This window comes from Mus pahari, chromosome X (assembly GCF_900095145.1).
Source record: "Mus pahari chromosome X, PAHARI_EIJ_v1.1, whole genome shotgun sequence".
NCBI lineage: Eukaryota > Metazoa > Chordata > Mammalia > Rodentia > Muridae > Mus > Mus pahari.
In genome coordinates, this window is record NC_034613.1 from 129,435,064 (window position 1) to 129,450,210 (window position 15,147).

The 15,147-nt window shown below is 41.5% G+C and overlaps 1 protein-coding gene across 5 annotated transcripts in view; it reads left to right on the top strand.

The window, feature by feature from the left end:
- Positions 1–766: 766 nt before the first annotated feature.
- Phf8 (PHD finger protein 8) overlaps positions 767–15,147 on the top strand; it is a 109,973-nt gene continuing 95,592 nt past the window's right edge. For 2 of the 5 annotated variants that reach the window (XM_021187339.1, XM_029534136.1), the window contains exons 1-2: positions 767–1,544; positions 2,505–2,693. In XM_021187339.1, the coding sequence (XP_021042998.1) occupies positions 2,596–2,693 (98 nt within the window). In that variant the 5' untranslated portion in view covers positions 767–1,544; positions 2,505–2,595. Of the gene's footprint in view, positions 1,545–2,393; positions 2,406–2,504; positions 2,694–15,147 lie in introns of those variants that run through there. The other 3 variants (XM_029534134.1, XM_021187340.2, XM_029534135.1) reach the window with 2 other exon arrangements.

Sequence of the window (15,147 nt, forward strand, 5' to 3'; positions counted from 1 at the left end):
GAACTAGTGATATTTCATTAATGTCTGAAGAAAAAGAAAATTCAAACAGTGCCACCGTAAAGCAGTCTGAAAATCCTGGTACAAATATATGGAAAGCATTAAACTGATTTTTGCTTCTCATGGAATTGAACCTGCATGGTTCATGACAGAGACCCTGGGAAGAGCCTGTTGGGGGAAAAGACTTTTTTTTTTAAATTCCCAGGCTCTCAAACCACTTTCCTTCTCTAAACCTGTTTCTTCATTTGGTGATAATGGCAGTTTTTTCCTCTCACTGAGTGAAGATTAAATGATACCTCCAACCGTGGGAAAAGGACCTCGTCCACTAACAGGGCTCAATGGACAGGAGCTGGAGGGCGTAGCTGGTGTCTCCCAAGGCTGAAACCCGCCCCCGCAGCCCTATGTGACAGTTCTGCCTGCAGTCTGGAGCCACGGCCCTCACCTCCTCCCAGAGGAGGAGACTAGGGAGGGAAGGCGAGTGTTCAGAGGGCGGACGGAGGAAGGTGCGGACTTGGCTTTTTTTTTTTTTTCCAACTCCGTGTTTACCCGGGGTTACGGAAGACTTACGCTCCAGGCCCCACTCAAAATGGAGCCAAACTACCGCCTCGCCTAAGATGGCGGCTCCCCCGCCTATCAGCTCAAGGTCTTCAGCGCAATTGGACCACCTAGAAGAGGCGCACAGCCTAGGCTCCCTCGAGGTGTCGCCCCGCCCCGTGACGTCACGCAAGAGCCGCCGGCTTGACGTGCGGGGGCTCCACCTTCACCTCCCGTGCCCGAGCCTCCTAAGATGGCGGCGGCCTCGTCTCTTCCTAGGACGCCGCCACTCTCAATATGGTAGCTGTTTACCATATCTCTCCACCCCCCTCCGCCTCAACTGCCTCGTGATTTTGAATAAACTTTATTGATTGCTTTGAATCTCCTACAACCCCCCGGATAGTGGGCTCTCTTGGCGACCTCTCCGGCGGTCTTTTTTTTCCAGCCCCGGCAAGCCTGTCTCGCGCAGGGTGCAGCGACAAAGCCACTTGCCAGTGCGTCCGGCGGCCCCGCCCCCCGCCCCCCTCCCCAGCCCCGGCTGAGACCTGGGTCTCTAGAAGGCTCTAAGGTGCAAGCCGGTGGGAGGGCTGAGGTGGACACTGCCCGCAAGCCCGGTCCGAGCACGGGCACGGCGTGACGCGGCATGCGGTTTCTAGGAGAAGGCAAGTCAGCTTCACTGTTTGGCAGCGGCAATCCCAGCATTCAGCGCGCGCCGCCTCGGGCCGGAACTGGCCCGGCTAGCCTGTGCTTAGCGCAGAGCTGGGTTGCCCCGGAGCGAGCCCAGCCGCTGGCGAGTCCCTGGGGCTGAGCTCTGCGCCCTGAGGGCTTGCCCCCTGCAGCTTCGGGCATGAAGAGATCTCTGTAGCGTTTGCGATCCTGGACATTTTTAAATCAGGTTTGGGGCGTAAAAAGGTTCCTGTCAGTGGGAGGGGGGAGGAGGCGTAGAGAGCTCCTCGTAAGTTTTGGGGGCTGCAAGCAAGCTACGTTCTTATTGAAGACCAGCCGACTGTCAGGTGAGGGCGACCGCCGAACCCTTGGCAGTCGGAGGGGATTGCAAGGCAATGCCTGCCATTTGGAGCTGTGGAAGGGAAAACAAATTGTTCGCTTAGTTTCGCGGCTGCGAGGAGATTCTAGTCAGTTTACGGGGGCTTCGAAGAGATCCTTTTTAGTGTGTGTGTTTGGGGGGGGGGGAGATGAGCTCCCTGTCAGCTTTGGAGTGCAGGACGAAATTGCGGTTTATTTCATTTGGGAGCAGAATGAGACTCCTTACTGCTCGGGAAGGAATGATACTGAGAATGACGAAAAGGATCATTTAAACTCTCCCAACGCGATCCCAGAACTGTGATTTGAGTTGGGTGCCTAGTCTTGTTTGTCTTGTTCCTGAAGGCTTTGGGGGTGGGGTTGGGGGGGCGTAATTCGGAATAACCTGCGGAGACCTTCAGGGATTTCCGCATCTCTGCTTCTTCCTATTTTGGGGGCTAGACAGGGTCTCTGGTCTCTTCCTCAGCTTCCCTCTTCCCCAGCCTCATCCTTTATGCCGCGGTTTGCCTCATAATAAAGGGAGCTGAGAGTCCTGGGAAGCAAGAGGGCAGTGAAGAGAGGGGGTTCAGTGAGGGATTAAAGAAGCTTCCCGAAAGCTTCCAGATATTTACATGAAACCCGGAAAGAAGTTGTCACTGACTTCAAGGCCAAAGAAGGTAGGGGTCTGGGGGAGGCGTTTGGAAGGCAGGGCAGAGCAGAAAGCAGAACGTTCTTGCTGTTCTTTCCAAGTGAAAGAAATCCTGAAGGGTGGGTGGACTTTCTCCACTTAACTCCTGCACTCTCACCAGCTGTGTTGAGTCCTGGCTCGGTTACTCCCTTTTTCAGAACTGGAGGTTGGTACCCAGGGGGTGGGGTGGGGGCGGAGACACGGAACGATTTGGAAACCCGGGGCCGGAGGAGTCACTTGGTAAAGAAGTGTTGTTTGTGTCTAGCCATCGTCTAGAGAAGGCGCTTGTTGCTGCCTTCTGACCCTGTACAGCTTCAAAACTGGCACGGCGCAAAACGATCCAACCGCCTGTGAAGATGGCCTCGGTGCCTGTGTATTGCCTCTGTCGACTGCCTTATGATGTGACCCGCTTCATGATCGAGTGTGACATGTGCCAGGACTGGTTTCACGGCAGGTAAGAAGGGCAGGCCAGGCTGGTCAGGGTGCGTTGGCCAGGTGTGTTGTTTTCACTTGCTCTCTCCTCCTCTCAGCCCCGTTTTCTACCTACTGCTCAGAAACTAGCCCCTCTCTCAATGTACTAGACCTGGGTTTTTCTATCGCTCCTTGCCCAACAACTAGGTGCTAGCTGACAGTGGTCTCTGGTTTCTCTCTATTTCCCTATGTGTATTTATTGTACTTTGTGTGTGTGCATGAATATATATATATATATATATATATACACACACATTTGATTTTGTACGTATTTGATTTTGTAACTGCGTTCTAGCTACAAAGAAAGTATCAGTTGTATGGTTGTGTTTTCCCTCATATCCTGGCTTTGGGGGAGGCAGCTCTGCATTTTTGAGATATCTGAGTCTAAGAACATGGATTTCTTTGTAACTTACTATCAGTGGCCTTGGCCAAGTTGCTTTTGCTTCTGTGAGCCTCGCTTACAAATCAATACCTCTTTCATAGCTGTAAAGCAGTTTGCTTACATTCTATAAATGGAGGCAGAACCAGAATAATATTTTATTTCTGTGCTGTCTGCAGGACTGTCTAACTAAATTAAAATTAAAATACATAGGGTAAAACAACAGGACAAATGCACCTGTCACCCAGGTTTCCAGTAAGGTTAGTGTATATAATAAAAATCAAAATATTATCCTATTACTGAGGGAATTTGTATACTGGAGTTTAATAAAACACCGTATTCGGGACCATTCTCTTACTATATAAGTTCTAGAATGTTAAGTTGTCAATTTTTAAAGGAGCTGTTCCTGTTATACTCAAAAACAAAGTAAGGGTGGGGTCAGTGGGTCTCATGTTCAAGGCCTGCCTGAGCCAGTTCAAGGCCAGCATGGCAACTTAGCACGATTCTGTCTCAAATAATAATAATAATAATAATAATAATAATAATAATAATAATGTAAAGAGCTTGGGATATAACTCATTGGTAAGCCCTTGCCTCAAAATATTAAAAAATAAAAAATTATTTTATCTTATAGTTGTACATATGTCTGTTACTTCCTGGAGGTAGAGATAAATGCAATAGATATTTAGTACAGTTTTGAATAAATGAACAAGTCATAATGAAAAAAACTATTTCATTCTGGCCCTTAGTTTGGAAGTGTGTATGATATCTCTTTAAAAGGGCTTTTGATCACAGTTTAGAAATCTGGAAACAGAACAGGAATGAATATTTCCTAACTTCTTACCCTGTGTCAGACTCCATAACTGACATTCCATAAATTATTTTGTCTGTACCCAAGTCTGAAAGTTAAAATTTTTCTTCTACTTGTGCGGGTTTCTGTATCCGGGTGTGTACACATGTATGGAAGCCAGAGGTCAGCCTCAGGCTTCATTCCTCAGGAGCCAGCCATCTTGGTTTTTTTTTTTTTGAGATAGGGTCTCCCAGTGGTCTGGTACTTTATAAGTAGCCAGGCAGGTGGGCCAGATAGCCCCAGGGATTTTCCCATGTCTGTCTCCCTGGGATTATATGTACTTGAAACTTTTTTACATATGTTCTGGAGATTGAACTAAAGTCCTCATGTTTGCCTAGTAAACATTGTACTCACTAAGCCTTCTCCCCAGCCTGAAAGTTACACTTGTAGGAGAGCACACTCCTGTGAGTATGTGTATATGCATCCATGTGTGCACACGTGCTCGAGCAGGTGTCAGGTAGCTTCCTCTACTGCTCTCCACCTTATCTTTCATGCCAAACCTGGAGCTTGGGTTAGGCTAGCTGGCTAGCAAGCTTCAGAGATCCATTTGTCTGTTTTCCCTCTTTGCTAGGGTTGCAAGCACTTATGGCCATGCTCAGTTTTATGTTAGTTTTGGGGATTTGAACTCAGGCCCTCTTTCATAACAAGCTGGGCCATCTCCCTAGTTCCTGAAAGTTAGATTTTAAAGTGTATGGGGTAGCACTTGGGCGTACATAGCATGCTGTGAATGTGGAGATCACAAGACAACTTGGAGGAGTCAATTTTCTCCTTCTACCATGTGAGACCAGGAATGAACTCAGGTTGTCAGGCTTGGTGACAAATACCACCTACTGAGGTATCTCATCGGCCCAACCCAGATTTTTAAAAGAATGAATTTTTTTTCAAATGGGCTTTAGGTCATAGGCCTATAATTACAGTTACTTTGGAGACTGAGGAAGGGGGATTGTAAAGTCAAGGCTGGCCTATGCAAAAAAAAATGATTTTTCTTATTATATAAGTGAGACATGTCCATTATAGAAAATACAAAAAAAGAATAATAGAAGGAAATAAAAAAGTCATCTATGAGTCTGTTGGATACAATTCACTGTTATTTATTTATTTATTTTTGCTGCTGTTGTATTAACTCTTGTCCTTTGACTTAACAACATATGTTTTTATAGGTTGGGATTATATCATAAATACCATTTTGTGATCTCCCTCATTCCACACCTAGCATTTAAATATGGGTATTTGCTAGGTTGTTAAATAGTCATCTACAACATGTTTCTGATACCTTCTTATCTATATGTTTATCACCAGTTACTTGGTCATTCCCTTTATGGTTGTATACTTACATTATTTGTACTTTCTTACAAACAGTGTGAGGTGGTAAAACTTGGGGATTCTGGGAAGGTTTTTGTATTCTGATGTGATTATTGTTTAAAACAAAAAGAAAACCATGACTGGCGGACATCTTTTTGTACAGTAGATATTTGACATTTGCAATGATAAAACTACTGAAACTTTAAGAATATTAAAACTTACAAATGCTCAATGAATTTATGGATCCGATATGTCTTTAATCACATTTCTAAGGTATATTCTGTTTTTGTTTGTACATTCTAGCACAAGTTTCATGAAAGCATCCAGTTCTTAAATTTTCTTCTGCTTCTTTCTGTGGGCTGCCAAACCTAGCTGAAAACCAGATCCTTAGTAGGCGGCTGGCTGTTCTTGCTTACTCAGTACACCCCCACCCCAACATATTCACTGTACTCTTAAGTTTTTACTTTAGGTCAGTTGGAAATTACTAAATATTATAGAGTTTTCATGATTGCTTCCAATCGTTAACCATGTAGACCCAGTGTGTATATATTGTATGAGTATGTACATGCTTGTATGTATATGAGTATGAGCATATGTTTGTGAGCCCACCAAGGCCAGAGGAGGACATTAAGTGTTTTGTTGTATCACTCTGCTTTATTCTCTTGAGATGATTTATCAGTGAACCTTGAGTTAAACTGTTGGCTAGCAAGTCCCAGTGGTCTTCTTGCCTTTGCCCCTCCCAGCACTGGGATTCCTGCTACACCTGACTTTTTACCTAGGTGCTAGGATGTGTGTACTAAGGTCCTCGAACATGCAAGGTACTCTTTCACCACTGAGTCATCTCTCCAGCCCAAATCCTACAGATTTCATAGTCAAAAATGCCTAAAGATGATAGACTTTTGAAGTTCAGTTAGGGATTATGGTACATAATAAGTTGCTACCTGGAGTGGTTATAGTAAGGAAGGCCACTATGATAGTTTTGATGATAAGAATCTGGAACTGTGGAGGTTAAGTGATTTTCCGAGTATGGATTTGAATTTCAAATTAATTGTTTCTAGAGCAGTGTTCTCAAATTTAGAAAAAAAATACTGAATAATTTCATTCCTCTTGTAAGGCAGTAGAGTTGTGCAAAACACTATGATTTGTAGAGCAGTGCACTTTAAACTTTAGTGTGTATCAATTATTTGAAAGACCCATTAAAAAAAAAAAAAAGATATATTCCAACCTCAGTTTCTGATTCAGTAGGTAAATGGAGCCCACATTTGGGAAACATAAATTTAAAGCAATATCGATTTCTTTCACTTGTGTAGAGTATGATAACATCTGATATTGGAGGGTGGATGAAATAGCGCTATCATTACTATATACCAGTTATTCTCAAAGTATTTCATCCTGTGAGGCCTTAGTTTTCCTGATAACAGTTATGATAATTTAGATAGAAATGGTTGTATACATATTAATTTTTGTTTTTTATTAGCATATAATAATGGATGTCGTGACATTTTATTCTTTTAAATATGTATTTAGTATACACACACACACACATACACATACATATATATGTATATGTGGCGGGGGGTGGAACTGAACATGAAGTATATAGCAAACGTGCAGGTCAGAGGACTTTTCAGGAGTTAGTTCTCTGCTTCTGCCTTGTTGAAGCAACGCTCTTGTTTCTGCTGCACTACTACTCCAGGCTAGCTAATCTGTGAACTTGTGTGCAGCTCTCCTGTTTTCACCTTCCGTCTATTTTCACCTCCCCTCTCCCTTAGGAGTACTGGGTTTACAGATGTACACCACTGCATCTGACTTTTTAATGCAGGTTCCAGGGATTGAGTTTGGGTCTTAAATGGCAAGTGCTTTTACCTGTTGATCCATATCACCAGCCAGACCTATATGTATTTTAATCATACCCCCCATTACCCTCTTTCACTCCCTCACCCCCTCCTGATCCCCTTCCTAGTCCCAACTCTTTTCTTCTACTTTTATGTTTCTTTTTTGATAACTCATTGGATTTAAGAAGGCCTCCTTATCAGGATTACTTACTAGAACTTTAGCAACTTAGCAGTGGCTGAACCACTAAAGATTTGCCTTTATATCTCTAGGGAAGGTTGGAGCTTTGTGAGCACCTCCCTTTTCCAGGACAGAATGTTAGAAGGCCAATCTTGTGCAAATCTACAGGTAATCAAGAGTTTAACAGCCATGTCATGCCCAGAACTCTGTGTTCCAAACTGCTCTCCCACCTTCCTCTGGTTTTTACATTTTTCTGTTTCTTCCAAGATGTTTCATGAGCCTTGGAGCGAGTGCTGTGTAGATGTTCTATTTATAGACAGTAAATCATTTATTCTTTGTCCTGTGGTTATAAGTTTGCATTCATGACCATTTATACCACTAGAAAGAGAAGGGCTTTTTTCCTGTTTCTTTTTTTGTTTTTGTTGTTTTTTATTGTTATTGTTTTTTGGTTTTTTTGGTTTTTGTTTTGTTTTTTGAGACATTTGAGACGGGGTCTCACTCTATAGCCTTGGCTGGCCTGGAACTCATTCTGTAGAGTAGGCTGACCCCAGAGACCCGCCTGTGTTTGCCTCCCAAGCACTGAGATTAAAGGAATATACCAGCATGATCAGCAAGAGAAACTTCTTTTTTTTGTTTTTATTTTTTTTTGTTTGTTTTTTGAGAAACTTCTTTTACTAAAGCTGAAAGCAGTAATATTCTATAGACATGAACATGGTTATTTAGATGGTAATTTGATCGGTACATTACGTTCACTGAGCAGAACAACTGGAGTAGCTTAGTCACCTGGGCCTGTGATCTCTTTAACTACAAGCTTTTGACTTGTTTTATGGTATCAGTTTTTCTTTGCATGAAATTCCTTGTTTGTTTTGTTTGGAGGGAAATATTCTTGTTTAAATTAAGTTTGGTGGTACAACCCACCCCACCCCACCCCACTCGGGTTTGGCTGAGGAAAACTGACTTTTCTTCCTCAGTAGCCACGGACTGCCAATAGTTTCTCAGCTAGGGGTAGAACCCCATCTCTGTGCTGGAGTTTGTTATTTTGTTTTTTAAAGCGTTATTTATTTTATATGTGTGAATACAAGATCACTGTCTTCAGACACACCAGAAGAGGGCATCGGATCCCATTACAGATGGTTGTGAACCACCATGTGGTTGTTGGGAATTAAACTCAAGACCTCTGGAAGAGCAGTCAGTGCTCTTAACTGCTGAGGCGTCTCTCTAGCCCATCTGTGCTGGAGTTTTAACTGGTTTGATCTTATGCAAGTTTTGTGCTGTGCTAAGAACTCTATTTGTTATGGCCTTATGAGTGCAATGACTCCAACCTGTCCAGAAGACATTATTTCACAGCAGTCTACTCTTAATATTTTTCTGTCCCTTCTTCCACAATGCTTCCTGATCCTTGAGGAAAAGAGTGTGATATAAACTTGTATTTTTTTTCAAGACAGGGTTTCTTTGTAGCCCAAATGGTCCTGGAACCCACTCTACACTCCAGGCTGGCCTGGACTCAAGAGATTTCCCCTACTTCTGCTTCCCAAGTGTGCCACCAAAGGTGTGAGCCACCACTGCCTGGCTAATCCCTATTTTACAATCTTCCTCCCCCCTTCTATTAGGTTCTCTGAGCCTTTTTGGGAGAGAGGTGTGATATAGATGTCTCATTTAGAGATGAGCACTCCACAGTGACTTACTCTCTGCATTTTGACCAGTTGTGAGAAACTGTATTAAACATCATCCACTACATAAAGAAACTTCTCTGATGAAGGGGCCTATAGATATTTAGTAATATTTAGAAGGTAGTATAATGAAGGAAAGGTGAATAATGGAGGTAAAGGTTTAAGTGGGGGAGTAGACATGAGGGTGAAATGTGGGAGGTAGAGGGATAATCAGCACTAAAGATGTTTGAAAAAGCCATATAAATGATAGTTTATAAGCTTCCTGTTATATGTACAGACATACACACAGATAAGCTTAATTTAATTTACCTCACATACCAGGATAATGCCCATCTCAGAAGCTGTAGATTATCAAAAAGCCCAATGCCAGGGGTGAAATACTCCATATGGGAAGGTGGTCATAGAGGTCACTCCCCCCCAAAAAACCAATATAGAGTATTGTTATTGTTCTTGGTTATTCACTAGAACTTGTTGGTAAGATCCTGTTGCTGAAGACACCATATACTTTGATCACAGGATATGGAAAATTCAAGCAGGTTCTGACCTGGAAGCATTCTTCCTACTAGGTAACTTTCATAGTATCAGAAGGTGTTTTTGTAGGCTGCTGGGAAAGAAAAACCATCAGCAGTCTTACCCAGCTGTGAATCCTGTGAGCTACAGTAATGACTGGCCTGGCATTCTCATTGGCTCAATAGTAGCATGAATGCTATGGAGGTAGCCAGCAGCTTTCTAATTGTACTTAAGGCCTGATCCACAATGGGAAACTCATGCTATGTTCTGTAAACCTGTCCAAGAACTTGTTGTTAAGCAAGTTATAGGCCCTGCTAATAGTATTTTGCTAAAGGGATATAATATCAAACTGCCTTCTGAATTCTTTTTTTAAAAATCTAGTTCTATTTATTCCTTCTTTCCTCCCACCTCCCTCCTTCCTTCTTTCTTCTTTCCTCCTTTCTGTGTGTGAGCTTTTGTGTATGTATGTGCCATGGTGATCATATGGGAGTCAAAGGTCAACTTGTTGGTGACCATGTGGGTCCTTGGGATCAAACTCATTAGGCTTACAGAATAAGCACCTTTAATCTGCTTAATGGCTTTGCCAACCCTCTTTTTTTTGTCTTTCGCTCTTTCAAAATTAACTTTTATTTGTGACTATGTACAGGCATGCTTGCCTGTGTGTGCGTGTATTCATGCCTATGTGTGTGTGTGCATGCCAGCCAGCATGGGTATAAGTCCTTGTGTGTACATTCGTGCCTGTGCATATGTGTGTGCATGTTTGCAAGCGTGCTTGCATGTGCCTCCCTGCATATATATATATATATATATATATATATATATATATATATATATGTGTGTGTGTGTGTGTGTGTGTGTGTGTGTGTGTGTGTGTGTTTGTGTATTTGATGTGTGGTATTAGTGAGGGCATACCATACATGTGCCATGCAGATGTGTGGAGGTCAGAGGATAACTTTCAGAAGACAGTTTTCACCTTCAGTCATGCTGAGGCAGGATCTCTTTTTTCTTTTTTCTGCCTTGCTGTGTACTCTAGGCTAGCTCGCCTGTGAGCTTCCAGATGATTCTCCCATCCCCACTTCTCATCTCCCTGTAGGAGAGACTGCTGGGATTACAGATGTACACCACTTTTTACATTGAATCTGGAGATCAAAAACAGGTCATCAGGATTGTGTGACAAGCACTTTTACCCACCATCTTGTTTATCTCTTTGCATAGAGATGTACTTTATCTGATATTAATATAACCACTCCTACTTTCTTTTGATTAAGGGTGACATTGTATATAGTTTTTTTTTCTCCCCTGCAACTCAATCCCATACAATACCAGGCAAGCATTCTGTCATTGAATTATCCCCAGTCTTTATCCCTTTCCTTTCAGTCTACATTTAAACATGAAATGAGATTTTATTTTTAAATTAAGTATGTGTATGTGTGTGTGTTGCTCAATTTGTGGGCAGGGCTTGCATGTGGAGGTTAGAGAACACATTTGTAGAGTTGATTCTCCTTTTACCTTTCTACATAAATTCCAGGGACTGCACTCAGGGCTTCAGGCATTGAGGGAATCATCTTGCCAGCCTCTGTTTTAGTTTTTGAAAGGGGGTCTTACATAGCTCAACTGACTTCAAACTTGGCTATGTAGCTAATGGTGACCTTGAACTCCTGATCCACCTGCTACCACCCCCTAAACTTGGATTATAGACCTATAATCCAAGAATATTATAGAGATAACATTTTTGGTTTTATTCAGTACTGGGGATTGAACCCAGGACTTTGTGTATGCTAGGCAAGCATGGTACCAAAATGAACTATCCTTAATCTTTCCTCTGTTCTATATGCCTCTGTTTACATTTCCCTGCCTTTTTGAGGGTTATTTAAACCTGTTTTATAATTCCATATTGCTTTTTTCTTTAGTATATTTGAATGTGGCTCTGTATACATTTTCACTTTTTACTACAGTCACCTGGTATTTATATTTTCCCAGTTCAAGTGAGGAGTAAAAATTTCTCTTTAAGTTCTTTTAATATGTTCTACGTACATTGAGAACTACATCAGAACGCCATAATGTTTGGTTCTGTATTTTAACAGGCTCTCTAGATGGTCTCGATATTTAGAAAATGAGAAACATGCAGGGCAGTGGTGGCACATGCCTTTAATCCCAGCACTCAGGAGGCGGAGGCAGGTGAATTTCTCTGAGTTCAAGGCCAACTTGGTCTGCAAAGCAAGTTCCAGAACACTCAAGGTTACACTGTTTCCAAAAACCAAAAAAAGAAAAAAAAATTGAGGAACATGAGTCAGTTGGTAGATTGCCTGGTTAGCATTTGTGAAGCTAGGGTTGGATCCCAGCATCACATAAACCTGCTATGGTTGTACATATCTGTAATTCTAACACTCAAGACTATGGAAACCAGGAGGGTCAGAAATTCATGGTAATCTTTGCTATATAATGAGTTTGAGGCCAGCCTGGGATACATGAGATCCTGTCTCCAAAAACACCCTGAGAAATTCTTGTTTTGTTAGAAAATGGTGACTTACCAGAGTCTGTGTTGATGAGAAACGGTTTTATTTTGAACATAGATCAATATGGGACTTGCTGATTGGATTGGGATTGTGAAAGAAAGAGGTAAGGGGTGACTTCATTTTGAGGAGTTTTAATATAAATGGGAAGAGAGTAATGGGACAGTGACTGAGAAGCTTACAAGAAATGTAGAGAATGGCCTGTTTTGTGTGTAACATCAGGTTATTTTGGAATTTAGTTCTTTTAAATGGCAAACTCATATGCCAGCTACTGAGCAGAGAGCAGAATGTTCTCAGGTACATGGAACTTGTTTAGTTTCTTTAGCACTCCTCCAAGTCCTTTGCCCGGAGGCAGTGGAGCCAGTCATGAGAACTATGGGTACCTTTGCTTCTGTTTTTGTAGATTGTGTTCTATCTGATAAAGGTTGTTGCAAGAATCCCAAACCAAAAATTGATTTGGATTTTTTCTGAGATTTTTTTTAAATGAAGGAAGGTAAAATATACTCTTCCTTTCTTTATTTATGGATGAAGATATTGGCTTTCCAAGTTGTAGGTTGGTGACAAGACCTACTCCCTGAGCATTCTCAGAGAGCAGAGACTAAGCATATAGGAAACCAGATAAAATCTTGAGCAAAATTTGTCTGACTGTTCTGGCTCCTCTGATCTTTGGGTCCCACTTAGTTCCACAGCCCTGGATGAAGCAATCAAGTGCCTGATTTTACATTCTTGTAGCATTTGGTTCTACTTATGGTTATATTTTAGCTGCATACTTGGTTAGATATTACAGACTCGTGAAGACCAACATTTTGGTATTGTTCTGCTACTTAAATAGTTTTGTAATTGCTAGCAATTTGCCTAACTATTCAGATTCATTTTCTTATTGTTATAGATAGCATTTATCATGTATTAAGCACTTGAATACTTTAAATATATTGAATCCTAGCAACATCTCTAAAAGGTGGTTACTAGTAATTTTTCTGTTTCACAGCTATAGAAACTGGGACACAAATAATTTAGATAAACTTCCTATGTTCACACAGTTATACATGGAAGAAGTTAAATTCAAACCAGATAGTTTGGCTCCTGTATCTTTTTATCTTTTAACCTCTGTGTTTTAGTGTCTCAATGCTGTACAGAGTGTCTCTGATTTGTGATAAAGATTAAATATTATATTTAATGTCCACAGCTTAGTTTTCTTTTATGTAGGCTTTTCTTCTCAGTTACTTATATGTAGGCTTTAAATTTACTCATTCATTTGGCAATTATTGTTCTGTTTTACTTACTTTATAGCACTTAATGAAGCTGTTCTGACATTGCCTGTCTCTTTCCCTCTAGAATGCTCATTCTATAGGTATAGAATGAGCATTTATTATGCTCATTCTATAGGTATAGAATGAGCATTTATTATGCTCATTCTATAGGTATAGAATGAGCATTTATTTCATGAGTAAGTAAATGAGTATATAAAAATATATATATTTATATACTCATTTACTTAGTAAATATTTCTTGAGTGCCTACACTGAGCCCAGCTTAATTTCAGTGCTCCATGTTACAATAATTCTCTTCACCAAGGAAGCTACCCTGAGTAAGACAGCATTTACTATTCTTGGTACTTGGTGGTACTTGGTGATAATTGTTGAGACAGTGCATTAATTTTGGCTTATCTGCCTCCCTAGTCTAAGGGATTATCTAGCCCATTGCATGTTTGCTGAATTAGTATGGATAGTAAATGAAACAAGATTGGGAGATGGAAGAGCTGAGGACTTTTGGTGAATACCAGACTTTCTGTGTGTTGGATGTAGTCAGTGCAAATGGCAAGTGAATGAACATTTGTTATTGGTCAGCATAGGTAGAGGTGAAATAGGTAGTATGCAGCAGGAGAGTCTGCAGTACAGAAGAGGAGCAATAGCACCATGGGCTAGCAATATGAATCCAGCTGATTTTACTTTTCTTTTGTCCATTTTTTGTGGTGTTAGAGATCAAACACTTTTGGCCTCATTTATATTAGACAAGTATTCAATCTCTAAGCCACGTCCCCAGGCCTTTTTTAGATTAAGGGTGGCTTCATGAGCATGTGAATCCTGTTGTCACATGGAGCCCTACAGTTGAGGTTTAATGCAATGCTTGTTGTCCCAAAAGTCTTAATATATTTTAACTTTGGATTTTTGTATGTGACATCAGTGGATTGTGTGCTGAGAATTTAGATCCTAGAGTTCTCTCGTCCTATATCTCACTTCTTTCTTGCCTTTCTGAAAAGGATCATGGCTAATTGCCTGAGACTGTCCCTAAGTGGAGATGTGGAGAAATTCAGGGTCTAGAGCATGCATACTGTATACTGAGTGATTTGCCTTCACCCCCAAGAGAGTGTGACAGAAAAAAAATAAAAAACTCATATTGCCAAGGTTACGTCTGTAATTATAGTTACTCAGGAAGCTGAGGCAGAAGAATCACAAGGCAGCTTAGTGAGACCCTATCTCAATTAGGATGTTTGTTTGTTTTGATTGTTGGTTTTTTTTTTTGAGACAGGGTTTCTCTGTATAGCCCTGGCTATCCTGGAACTTACTTGGTAGAACAGGCTGGCCTCAAACTCAGAAATCTGCCTGTCTCTGCCTCCCAAGTGCTGGGATTAAAGGTGTGCGGTTTGTTTTGAAACAGGGTCTCATGTAGTTAGAGCTGTTCTGGAACTCATAGACCAGGCTAGCCTTGAACTCACAGAGGTCTACTTGCCTCTGCCTCTCAAGTGCTAGAATTAAAGGCATACACTGCCGTACTGGGATTGAGACCCTATCTCAAAAAAGGAGAAATGGAGCTAGAGTTTTAACCATGTGACAGAGCATATGCCTTGCTTGTATGGCCCTGGGTTCAGTCCCTAGCCACAAAAACAAAACAAAACAAAACAAAACCCCGAAAAACAAAACAAAACAAAACAAAACAAAAAACAGTAGTAACAACTGAACTTCATGTGTATTAGCTACTTTTGTATTGCTATGATAAAACACCATGACTGAAGCAACTTGTAGAAGGATAGGTTTATTTTGGGTTTATAGTTCCAGAGGGATAAGAGGCCATTACAATCATCATAATGATGGTGGTGGAGGTGGTGCGTGTGCGTGGAAGAAAGCACCAGGCATGGCAGTAGGAACAGCAACAAGCAGAGAAACCACATGGCTTTTGAAACCTTAGAGCCCACCACCAGT